Here is a 13,417-nt window from a genome sequence, read left to right as displayed (position 1 = left end):
GTTAATAAATTATATTCTAACCTAACTGAAACTCCGCTAAATCTACACACACAAAATTATTATTACTCGAAAGCTCTTCCGAAGAGGAATCGAAATATATAAGTCTTGACTGAGGGTTCTCGCAGACAAACGTTGAAAGGGGCAAAAGGGCGGGAGCTCAAAAGCATGTGTCCGATCGGCGTGGACTGTATATTTGTTTGGCTCCCCTCTCGGATATCTCATTGGAAAGGAAAAGACATATCTACTCCTGCAGAAGTTGCCAGTGCGTTAGCAGAATCTTTTGTCACCATCTCTGCTTCTGCTTCCTATGCATCCAGCCCCAGGTGCCAAGCGTTCCATGACCAAGTGATTTCTGTGCGTTCCAAAAAGCGTTATATCCAAAGAGCCTTTGAACAAATTATATTTCGTTCCAACTACCGTTTTCTTTATTTATAAATTACTGCAGCACTTTCGCACTACAAGAAGTAGGCAAAGGCCCAGAAAGGAAAGCTACCTTTCTGTTTCTATTTTTAGCAATACTAACCAAATAACTCAGCCACTTGGTCACCTAGTGGCACTGCTCCTGCCTCCCCGTGACGGGGCCGGAAACCTGGGCAGCAAAGCAAACCCCCAGGGCCAAAAGGAGCAAAACATGGAATATGACAACTTCCCCCCGATTAAGACTGCAAATCCGAATAATACGGATTTGCATCAACCTGATATTGACTCTACCAATCCAAAGAGACTGAAGACAGATACTCCTCGAATTGAATACCCAAGTTTTCTGATTCTTCGTTCACTGACAAACCATCCCTTAGGCAATCTAGCACCCTTTCTCATTCAAAAATGTCTTGAGAACATAGCTGGTTCCCCGAAAATGGTGAGACGACTAAAATCTGGCAACCTGTTTGTAGAGACCACAAGCTCTAAACACTCTGAGTATCTACTTAGACTCAACTTATTTGGTGGAATTCTAGTCAAGGTGTCCCCCACATTCCACACTAAACACATCCAAAGGTGTAATTTCAGAATGGGACCTAATGAATGTCTCAGAGGAAGAAATTGTTCAGGAACTGCAGGATCAGAAAGTCACACAGGCCAAAAGAATGATGAAAAAAGATGGCGAGCTAATTCCAACTCAGAGCATCATACTAACATTCAGTTCACCAAACCTACCTTCGTCAGTGAAAGCAGGGTATTTCACTGCTTTCACTGATGAAGGTAGTGAAAGCAGGGTATTTGCATTGTCGCATTTGTCCATATATTCCAAACCCAATAAGATGTTATTAGTGTCAGAAATTTAGACACAGTCTGTCGAGGTAACCCAGTATGTCCAAACTGTGGATCGAAAGAGCATACCCAAGCTGACTGTAATGCCCGGTCTTCTCTTTGTCCCAATTGTAAAGGCAACCATCCAGCCTTCTCCAAAAATTGTGAACAGTGGAAATACCAGAAAAAAATCCAGAAATACAAAATAGAAAAGAAAATCTCGTTCCCAGAAGCATGAAAGCAATTGCAACTACAGATGCCTAGACGTACATATGCCGAAGCCTCTAAAAAATTTAATTCAGTATCCATTCAAACTGACACATCAATTCCACTGAACATCTCCATTTCTGAAGGGGCTCGATCCTTGCTCTCTTCTGTACCACAATCATCAAAGCAACATATTTCAAGCAGGGCTAACATCACGCTCACCAATACCGCCTGCTGTCCATGCAGCCCCTATAAGACCTGTTCAAACAGAGAAACCAGATCCTGTTAGCAAACAGGCAGTTGACTCCGTCCTTATGGGTACCAATGAAATCCCCAATCAGGAAGAAACAGAAACCATTCTGGAGATCCATCCAGAAGATGAAATAGACACGAGATCAATTTTCTCAAAAAGAGATAAAATTAAAATTGACCGCGTCAAACAGACTTTTAAAAAACAGACAGACTCAGCTCCTTCATCTAAATCTAAACAATGAACAACGTGGTCCAGTGGAATTGCAGAGGCTTGCGTAGCAATATTGATGACATCCAGGAAATAATTAAACGTCATAATCCAGTTGGCATTTGTTTACAGGAGACATATTTAACTCCTAAGGTATCTCTCTCTCTCTCTCTCTCTCTCTCTCGATCAAAAATTATTCTCTTTTCAGAGAAGATAGACTGGTTACAAATAAAGCTCACGGTGGGGTTGCTATTCTCATAGATTCACGAGTCCCTTGCAGATGTATTCCTTTGCAAACCTCTATTGAAGCAGTTGCTACACGAATAGCAATTGGAGTCACTATAACACTTGTTTCTATCTATCTACCGCCCACTCAGCCTTGCACTATTCATAAACTTGAAGATCTAATTCTGCAGTTGCCAACCCCTTTCTGTTTATTGGGCGACTTCAATGGACACCAATTGTGGGGCTCTCCCACAATGGATGGTGAGCTGTCCCCGTCCAATGCAGATGGACGGGGACAGCTTATTGAAATGCTCATTGACAGGCAGAATTTAACCATCCTAAATACTGGTTCACCAACTTACATCCATCTCCACACAGGAACTGTGTCCTCAATAGATCTCTCTGTCTGCTCTCCGATCCTTTTTCCTTGTATTGAGTGGACAGCTCTGGATGATCCACTGAACAGTGACCACTATCCACTAATCTGTAAAATTCAAACTTCACACTCTGTGACTTCAGAAAACTGCATGAAATGGAAATTTTCCAAGGCTGATTGGGCAAAATATACTTATCATGTATCCTTTGATAATCAGATCATTGAATCTTGTCCAATTGACATAGTCACCAGCCATATCACTAAACAAATCCTACCAGCTGTGTCTATTGCCATCCCACAGTCACAGTCAAGCTCCCGTAGATCCATAAATTATTGGTGGAATGAGGACTGTAAGAGTGCCAAAAAAAAAAAAAAAACAAAAAAAAACCAAGCCTGGAATATATTCCGCAAACGTCCTACTACCAATAATCATAAATTATAAAAAAAACTCAGAGCCAAGGCTCGCCATATCAGGAAGAAAGCAAAAAGAGACTCCTGGGTCCGATCTGCAAATTCAGTTAATAAAAATACAGATTCTAGAATAATATGGAGAAGAATAAAAACTAAATGGCAAATTTCCTCCTTTATCCTCTCAATTTTCAACTGGAATGGACAGGAGCTGTGTACTCCTGCAGAAATTGCAAATGCTTTAGGCTCTGTATTCTCACAGCTCTCTGCATCGACTGCATATGACCAGTCATTTCAGAAGATTAAAGCTTTAGCTGAAAAATCTCGATTGAACTTCAAAACCAAATCGTGTCTATCATATAATCGGCCTCTTACTATGATTGAACTTCAAGAAGCTATATATACCTCAAAGAACAGTGCTGCTGGTCCAGACAGAGTGTATTATAAAGCATCCTTGCTGCTGACTTTCTACAATCGTATTTTCACAGAACATTCATTCCCCACATGCTGGCATCACTCCTATGTACTGGCAATTCCCAAACCAGGGAAAGATCACTCTATCCCTCACCACTATAGACCTATTTCTCTTACCAGCTGCTTGAGTAAAACCCTGTAAAAAATGATACACCGCTGACTGACCTGGTATCTTGATTCCAAATATCTAATATCTGATAGTCAATTTGGCTTCAGGAAAAATCGATCATCCCTGGATCTCATGGTCAAAGCTGAAACGAACATCAGGAATGTGTTTATCCGAAACAATCATCTCTCTATGGTATGCCTTGACATAGAGAAGGCCTTTGACACCACTTGGCGTTTTGGCATCTTGAAAGATCTGCATTAGGAAGTCCTCCGAAGGACTTTCTAATTCATTTCACAAATATACATGGTCTCAATTCTAATCTCAACGATGTCCATTTCCACTTGCAGTCTTCCAAACCCCATGTACTTTTCTGACTGAATCTCAGTTATCAGTTGATTCAACTACTGCTCATCTCAGATGTCCAAATTATTTGCTGTATGATTCCTTTCGCCTCAAAGGTGGTACTTGTGCATATGTCCGTTCTGATATTCCCTGTCAGAGACTTGGCAATTTGGAATCTCCTCTCTTTGATCTTCTCTGGCTTAAAATCTCTCTACCTCATTGTGTAAAATTCATCTGTTGTCTCTACCGTTCTCCCAACTCCACTAATCACTTGGAGCTCTTTGACTTCCTCTCTTTGCAACTTGACTTTCTCCAGTCCAACTTTTCTAACAGTGAGGTAATTTTCCTTGGTGATTTTAACGTTCACAACTCCAGCTGGCTTCCGTTTTCTAGTCACACCGACCCAGCAGGTCGAGATGCTGAGGCTTTTGCAATTACTAATGACCTAGCACAGATTGTTCATTTACCTACAAGAATACCGGACAATCCTAATCATACAGCCAATATGCTTGATCTTTTTCTCACAAACATCCTTTAGGCACTTCAGATCACAACTTGGTGATTGTCTCTTCTCCAATGGAACCTTTATCTCATGGCTATTCCCACCTCGTATTGTTTGGCATTACAAGAATTCAAAATGGGATGACCTGCGAGACTTCTTTTCCTTGGTCTGATTACTGTTTCAAAACTTCTGATGTCAACGTTTGCTCAGATCATGTCAGTGAAATTATTCTTGCAGGAATGGAATCCTTTATCCCACACTCCACTTTAAAATCTCGTCCTTTATCTAAACCTTGGTTTTCCAATAAATGTGCTAAGGCTGTCCAAGAGAAGAACGTTGCATATCGTAATTGGCTTGTTTCTAATTCTTCAGTTTCATTTTCTGCCTACACCAAAGCTCGCAACAATTGTAAAGCAGTTATTAATCAGTCCAAACTAGAGTTTGAACAGGCTAAGAGTAGAAAACTTGCTTCTTGCCCTAATGGTAGCCGAGCATTCTGGTCTCTTGCCAAAGCTATTGGCCGCAACTTTTGCCCATCTCTGCTCCCACCTCTGTCCAAACCAGATGGTTCTGTTGTCACTTCAGCCAAGGATAAAGCTGACCTGCTAGCATCCCATTTTTCTTTGAGCTCATGTATTAATGATCTCGGTAAAACACCTCCCACCATTCCTAACACGCTCCATTCAATGCCTCCTGTGGTCTTCCATCAAAAGGATATCAGAAGGATTTTGATGAATCTTGATGCTAAAAAAGCTCCAGGTCCTGATGGTATTTCTCCACTTGTTCTCAAAACCTGTGCTCCTGAACTTACTCCTATTCTTTGCCGCCTTTTTTCACTTTCTTATTCCAAAGATGTTTTTCCTTCTGCTTGGAAATTTGCTCATATCCAGCCAGTTCCTAAAAAGGGTGACAAATCCCTCCCATCCAATTATCGTCCCATTGCAATTACTTCTACTCTTTCTAAAGTAATGGAGAAATCAATTAACCGCCAACTCTTAAACTACCTAGAAGTATGGATTCCATCAGTAAACTACGCCAGTATGGATTCCGTCAGTGTCGATCCACTGGTGATATTCTGGCTTATGTTACCCATTTATGGACTAATTCAATGGAAAGGTTCGGTGAAACACAAGTAGTTGCTCTTGACATCTCAAAGGCTTTTGATCGTGTTTGGCATAAAGGTCTTCTAAACAAGCTTCCATCTTATGGTTTGCCAACTGTTTTTAGTAATTGGTTATCCAGTTTTCTCTCTGATCGCTCACTGAGGGTGATGGTAGATGGCTCTCTGTCTTCTAACTTCTCCACTAATGCCGGTGTCCCCCAAGGTTCAGTTCTTTCCCCCACTCTTTTCCTCTTGTATATCAATGACCTTCTTCCATTGACTGGAAATCCTATCCATAGTTTTGCCGATGATAGCACATTGCATTCAACTTTCCATTTTGAGAAACCTTGTCCAGCTCAATCAGCTTCAAGTTCTCGAATATCTGCTGCCAATTCCTTAAATGCCGATCTTCAGGTAATTCTCCAGTGGGGCAAAGACAACTTAGTTGATTTCAACCCTTCTAAAACTCAATCTTGTCTTATATCTCGCAAAAAGGATTCTTCTGCTCCTATGCTTATCTTTAGTGACACTCCGATTACTAGGCAAAATGATATATCTCTTTTGGGGATTACCCTGACTTCTAATCTCTCTTGGCACAAGCACATTACAAATATTGCTTCCTCTGCATCTAAAAAACTTGGTTTTCTCTTTCGCTCTCGGCTTTACTTTTCTCCCAAACAGCTGCTAACTCTGTATAAATCGCAAATCTGCCCTGCCATGGAATATTGTTCCCACATCTGGGGTGGTGCCCCCAAAACCTCTCTCAGGCTTCTTGATTCCATTCAGAAGAGGGCAGTTAGGTTAATTAATGATTCATCTCTAACAGAGTCTCTCCACTCGCTTTCTCATAGACGCACTGTTTCTGCTGCATGCCTCTTCTACAGATACTTCCATGGGCACTGTTCTTCTGAATTGGCTTCTATAATTCCCGCTCTCTCTTTCAAAACAGTCCGAACATGTGCCGCCACCAGCCAACATCCATTTACTGTCCATCTTCAAACCCACAGAACCAACTTTTCATCTTCCTCATTTATTCATTCAACTGCCGTTTTCTGGAACAACCTTCCTTCATACGTATTTCCTGAAAATTACAATCTACAGAAGTTCAAGTCCAATATCAACAAATATCTTCTTTCGTCTTCTCAACCTCCAACCCAAGCACGGTACTAAGTACTATAGGTTATAATACATCTCGTGTTTGGGGTTCTCATAAAAAAAAAAAAAAAAAAAAATTCCCTTGACCTCAGAGGCCACTTGCCATATTTCATACAAAACTTCCTTCAGCATAGAACTTTTCAAGTCCTCTCGCAAATCTATATACAAGAGGAAGGAGTCCCACAAGGCTCAGTTCTGAGTTCTACCTTATTTGCAATAAGGTAGAACTCAGAACCTTATTTGCAATAAGAATAAATAACAACCAAATGCATACCCTACCCTGTAAGCACATATCTCTATGCCGATTTTTCCTGACTGTTTCCTGCAGTTCACAGAATATGAACTTCATCGAAAGGCAACTACAAATCTTTCTTAACAATATTGAACTATGGATGACACAGATTTCTGATGTGATAGTCGGATACCGACTATCACATCAGAAATCTAGTGTCATTCATTTTTGTAACAAACGAAAGATTCATCCTGAACCAGAGCTTCACGTAACAAATCATCCTATATTTGTCATGAAAAGTATTTGCCTCCTGGGTCTGATTTTTGATAGTAAGCTTAATTTTTTAGAACATATCAAATATCTGCAGACTACTTTCCAGAAAAAAATTAATATACTCGGAGTTCTTTCTTCGACTACATGGGGTGCAGATCGCTATACCCTGCTTCAATTGTATAGAACTGTAGTTAGGTCTCGTCTTGATTATGGTGCCCCAGTCTATGGCTCTGCCAGGGAAAGCGTGCTTACATGCCTTGCACCTGTTCAACATTCTGCCCTCAGGATTGCTACAGGAGCATATAGGACATCGCCAGTACAAAGCCTTTATATTGAAGCCCATGAAGTTCCACTCTGTCTCAGAAGAAAGGTGTTACTTCTGAATTATGCAGCTAAAATTCGAAGCATGCCTACCCATCCAATTTGGCCTATACTTAGTGATCCACAGTTTAAAAGTTTCTATAGAAATAAACCCAGTGCAGTTCAGCCTACTGGTATCAGATTACAAGCACTATCAGAAACTTGGAATGTATATCTCAAAAAAGTCCTCCAAGGTTCAACCTGCTCAGTCGCCCCATGGGCCTATATTAAACCATCCTGCGACAATTACTTCCTAAACTGGGGAAGCATTCCCTGGCAAATATCAATATACAACAACTCCATACTGCTTACACACAGAGAATTATCCTCTTTTTACAAAAATATATATACCGATGGATCAAAGTCTGATCGTGGAGTAAGTGCCGCAGCAGTTTGCCCTTTTAACACCATCTCTGTATCACTTCCCATCGAATGCAGCAGTTATACAGCTGGATTATTCGCCATCAAGCTTGCCCTACAAAATATTCTCCATCTGTCCATCAAAAAGAGTATAATATATACGGACTCATAGAGTGCACTTATAGCCCTACAAAACACCTTCTCACCAAAGAATAATTGAATAAAAACTATAAGATGTATGTTGATACATACTCAGGAACGCCAGCTAGTAGTTATCTTTTGCTGGATCCCAGGCACACTGGGATATCTGGAAATGAATGTGCTGACTATGCCGCCAAACATCCTTCTAATTCAGATTCATCATGTGCTCTCATTCCATATGCTGACTACAAATCTAATATACAAAGAATATGTAAGTAACAATGGACACTTATATGGCAAAATAAAACAGATAATAAGCTCTTTCAAATAAAACCAGATCCCCAGTTATGGGCCTCTAGCTTCCAGGAAAACAGAAAGGAAGAAGTAATCCTAGCCAGAGCAAGAATTGGTCACAGTCACATTATCCACCTATTTCTCCTCACAGGCAATGATCCTCCTCAATGTACACACTGCAATTCTCAACTCACAATGAAGCACATTCTTGTTGAATGCACCTTATACTCGCATGCCCGGCAATTCTCATTCAGTTTTCTTCCTAATCTTAAAGAATCTTTGAAGCTCTGTCATATCATAGGTAACGATGCCAATCCCACAGAATTTTTCTCATTTATCAAAAGGATAAACTTATATGATCATTTCTGAAATGTTTGCAAAACAGTCATCATGAGGATCGTCCACATCACCGATAGGCGCAATATGGCCTGAGCAGCCCTTGCGTCAAAAATAACAACAACAACCTATGCATCCTCCTTCCAGAGCATTAAAGATGGTGCAGAATGGTATAAAATTAGCTTCTCAACACATCACTCTTTTCCTTACAATCAAACCTTTACATTAATAGAACTGAAAGAATCATTAAATAGATCTCCTAACAGTGCTTCAGGGCCAGATAGTGTTCATTAGATTATGCTAAAGCAGGGGTGGGCAACAGCCGGCCCGCGGGCCACATCCGTCTCGCGACGATGTTGAATCCGGCCCCCTCGGTAAATGCATAAATATAGAAAATCCATACCTGACTACACTCGCCGTAAACATTCGGCTTAATTCGGTTCAATTGGGAATCGCGGCCAGTACAACAGTAACCAAGTGATTCTACGCAGCGTCAAAGAGTTATTTCCTAATTATTATTGTAGCATCGATCGAACGAAGTTCCTTTGGGTTTGACTTCTTATTGAAAAAAATAATATTGGTGCGAGATATTTTATGTTTTATGCCTTTTCTAATTATTATAATTTTTAATTTAATATAATTTATAGCCCATAAAATGAGCCAATTAAAAAAAAAAGAAAAATTTATGCCGAATGCCACATTTTCAATGATAATTGGACATTCAGATATTTTTTTAAAAAATACATTAATAATTTGGTAATTCAAGTAATATAACATTTTTTAGGTTCTAATTTTTTTTTTTATTAAATCGTTCAATCTATTCCGGCCCGCATCATGATACGAAAATTTCATTCGGCCCGCTGACGAAAAAAGTTGCCCACCCCTGTGCTAAAGCATTGACATAAAGAGAACTTGTGTACCCTGTTGATTTTCTACAATTGGATCTTCTCTGAAAATGCCTATCCTTCTTCCTGGTCCCATTTGTTCATTATCACCATATCAAAACCAGGCAAAGATCCTACCCTGGTTCATACAAGACTCACTCACATCCCGGAGTCACAAAATCTCTCCTTCCAGACTATCAGTATTGGATCTTCTCTGAAAATGCCTATCCTTCTTCCTGGTCCCATTTGTTCATTATCACCATATCAAAACCAGGCAAAGATCCTACCCTGGTTCATACAAGACTCACTCACATCCCGGAGTCACAAAATCTCTCCTTCCAGACCATCAGTATGCTAGACATGCTTATCAAAGCTGAATCTCATATTCGCAATGCCTTCGCCATGAGACAACATCCAGTCATGGTCAACTTAAATCTTGAAAAGGCATTTGACACTACTTGGCGTCATGGTATTATAATGGATCTTTACCATCTAGGTCTAAGGGGACAGTTGCCTGAAATAATTCAGAATCTCTTGCAACTTCGGTATTTTCATGTCCAATATAAAAACATACTCTCTACACCTCACATTCGAGAGGAAGGCATGCCACAGGGTTCGATACTTAGCCCAACACTATTCGCAATTCGAGTTAGCAATGTGACACAGAGCATCCCAAAAACCATTAAAACACATATATGCAGCTGATCTTACCATTTCCTGTCAATCTAAAAGTATGTACACCATCGAATGGCAGCTCCAACTAGCCGTAACCAAATTAGAATCCTGTACTTCACAGAATGGTTATCAACTGTCAGAAAATAAATGCACCGCCACTCACTTCTGCAAACTACGAGCTTTCTATCCTGATCCTGATCCTGAACTAGAAACAAACAAAACTCCATTCCCACTTGTTGATACCATTAGATTTCTTGGACTGATATTGGACAGCAGGCTAAACTTCCACGCTCACATCACTTATTTAAGAACTACTTGTCTAAAGCATATGAATATACTTCGATCAGTCTCATCCATGTTGTGGTGAGCTGATCGGTATACCTTACTACACCTGTACAAGTCCCTAATTCGTTCACGCTTGGATTACATTTCTTCAGTATATGACTCTGCTAACGTAAGCACATTAGAATGGCTGAACATCATACAGCATGGTGCTCTGAGGACAGCCCTAGGAGCTTTCAGGAGTGTTCCAGTCCAAAGCCAAGCCTTTACATTGAGGCACATGATCCTCCATTACATTTTCCCAGAAATATACTGGTCTCAATATGCTCCTAAGATCTGAAGTCTCCCTTCCCATCCTTGTTGGGAGTACCTATATAATACCCGGTGGAATTCCTTTTATGAGAGTAAGCCATATGAAAACCGACCTGCGTCGCTCAGACTTAAAGAACTTCTTCATACTTGGAATGTTGATCTAAGTGACATTTCAGAGGACACCGCTCTTCCTGTACCACCTTGGTTACATTTTCATGCCTCTCATAATGACTACTTTTTTTTTAGCTTCTGCCAATATCAGACAGTTGCATACAGCTCATGGCAACCTCAGCTGCGATTCCTGTGCAATATACACTGATGGATCGAAAACTGAAAATGCTGTAGGTGCTGCAGCAGTTTTCTGTCATTTACCATTACCGCCTCATTACCAGCCACATGCAGTATCTTCACTGAGCTGTATGCCATAAAGCTTGCACTTGAACAGATTGTTGAATGCTCCATTTCACTAGCCCTAATCTATACAGTGCATTCTTTGTTGCTGTAAGGGAGAATTTCTCTGCCAAACAAAAACCAGAGTTGTGGCTGTCTGGATTCAGACAAAACAGACGAGAATAAGTGGTTTTGGCAGGACTCAGAATTGGGCATACTCATATTACACACCTGTTTTTATTATTGGGATAAGATTCACCCCAATGCACATCCTGTCAGACACAACTTGCAGTTCATTACTTTCTTATAGACTGTCCTCTACTTATCAATCCTTTCTAGCACCTTTCGGTCATTCAGCAAATTAAACGAATCCCAGATTTTATCTAATTTTCTTGGAAACCATGCAAACATAGAATAATTGTTAACTTGATAGTATGAACCAGAGCTATAATGCTCAGTATGTTCTACGTTGATATCAATATATGTAAAGGAATAAGAGAAGTTTACCTCAATATGATACGTAGAACACTCACATATGATACTCTCCAGAAATTAAAACGAAAACAATTAAAAAATCGAAAATCTTACATTACAGTAAGAAATAATTAAAAATCAAATGAACGCAATTAAAAATTAAGTAAAAAATTAATTTAATGAAAAATAAAAAAAATTGCAAAATGAAAATTGGAAATCATTTTGCAATTTTTTTCTTTAAATTAATTTTTTACCTAATTTTTAATTGCATTAAATTGATTTTTAATTGTGGTCATATGATTTTTAATTATTGTTAATCATTCCTTACTGTAATGTAAGATTTTTGATTTTTTTAATTGTTTTCGTTTTAATTTCTGGAAAGTATCATGCGGAAGTGTTCTACATATCATATTGAGGTAAACTTTTCTTATTCTTTTACAAGAATTGTTAACATACTTAAATCGTACTGGCCTATACGCAAGTATATACTGTAATTAAATTGTTAAATGGTATATGGATTATAAGAAATAAACTATGAACTGACACAATTTAGCCTTAGTAGCCCTTGTGTCATTAAACTTAACAACAACATCAGGCTACATAAGTGTTCTCTCTCTCTGCGTTATTTTACCAATATAAATTATTGAATTTATAAATAATAGTATATATAGACAGTAAAATAGCTTTTAATAAATGTTACTTATTTATGCATCCCCCCATTTTTAGAAAAGTGTTACTTGTTGATAGTGTAATGTAGGTCAACGTGTGGCAGTAGCCCTACAATTTAAGAGATCTAGTGCTTTTCATAAGACCATCTTTTTTTTCTACTTATGCTATAAAACATGATTACAAGTCCCACCATAGCTGTATAAAAATGAATGAAATATGATCCAATTACAATTAGTCTTTTTATTTATTTATCAACACTGAGGCTATATAAATGTTATTTCTTTGCATTATTTTACTAATAAAAATTACTAAATGAATATACATAGACAGCAAAATAACTTTGTAGAATTCCTTTATATGAGTCATATTGATATTATTAGATCACGAGAAATTTTGTTTTTTGGTTCTTTTGTTTACAGCTGCTCCTGTTCTAAATTCTACCACAGTCACAGGGATTCCAGCATCTCCCATATCATCTCCTAGTGTAACCTCCCTTCCAAACACTACTTCAGCTCAATCCTAGAAAGAAGGAAGGGTCACAACTGTCATCAATGCCACTCCTAATAAGCCAGTAAACCAAAATTATCTTGAATACAGCTATAAATTACCCAACAATGAAGAGTTGTAGAACAAATTTTATCAGTGGTAGTTAAATTTTAGTGTAAACATCATGTTTTTTGAGTGTTCAGTCTTAGATCTCTGTGACCATCTGTCTTCTCAGGAAATTTTTTTACTAAAAATAAAACTTAAATAATTTCATACAAAATATATGAACAGGAAGAAACAATAAAAAGGAACACATTTGATTTCAAAAAGATCCCATCAAGCTTATTTTGCTGAGAAGTACTAATCTTATTCCTTCCTTTGTGTGTCCCACTTTTAGAATTGATTAAGTTATTTCAAAAGACATTAACTTTACATGTCAGATTCTTAAATTTGCCGCTTCTTTTTTTTTTTTTTTTTTTATATATATTTAAAATAACCTTTAATTGAAAATGAAACTGCCTTATTGCTGTTATTCTGAAGGATATATAATAATCATGAAATACTACTATCTTTATCAAATGACATGGTTCTGAGGAAGATTGTAAAGGCCTGAAATTTGAAAATCCTAAGCAACTAAGGAT

At 38.6% G+C, this 13,417-nt stretch overlaps 1 protein-coding gene across 6 annotated transcripts in view; it reads left to right on the top strand.

Moving 5' to 3' along the window:
• The window catches only part of LOC150080888 (casein kinase II subunit alpha-like), a 496,207-nt gene extending 483,054 nt beyond the window's left edge, over positions 1–13,153 (top strand). For 4 of the 6 annotated variants that reach the window (XM_090381537.1, XM_090381540.1, XM_090381538.1 and 1 more), the window contains one exon: positions 12,710–13,143. In XM_090381537.1, the coding sequence (XP_090237663.1) occupies positions 12,710–12,813 (104 nt within the window). In that variant the 3' untranslated portion in view covers positions 12,814–13,143. Of the gene's footprint in view, positions 1–12,709 lie in introns of all 6 variants that reach the window. The other 2 variants (XR_016547403.1, XM_090381541.1) reach the window with 2 other exon arrangements.
• The last annotated feature ends 264 nt before the right edge of the window (positions 13,154–13,417 follow it).

The sequence above is a fragment of the Mastigoproctus giganteus genome, chromosome 9 (assembly GCF_048544385.1).
Source record: "Mastigoproctus giganteus isolate SK-2022 chromosome 9, ASM4854438v1, whole genome shotgun sequence".
In the NCBI taxonomy this organism is placed as follows: Eukaryota; Metazoa; Arthropoda; class Arachnida; order Uropygi; family Thelyphonidae; genus Mastigoproctus; species Mastigoproctus giganteus.
The sequence above is the reverse complement of the archived record's forward strand: the minus strand, read 5'-3'. Positions and strand labels throughout refer to the sequence as shown.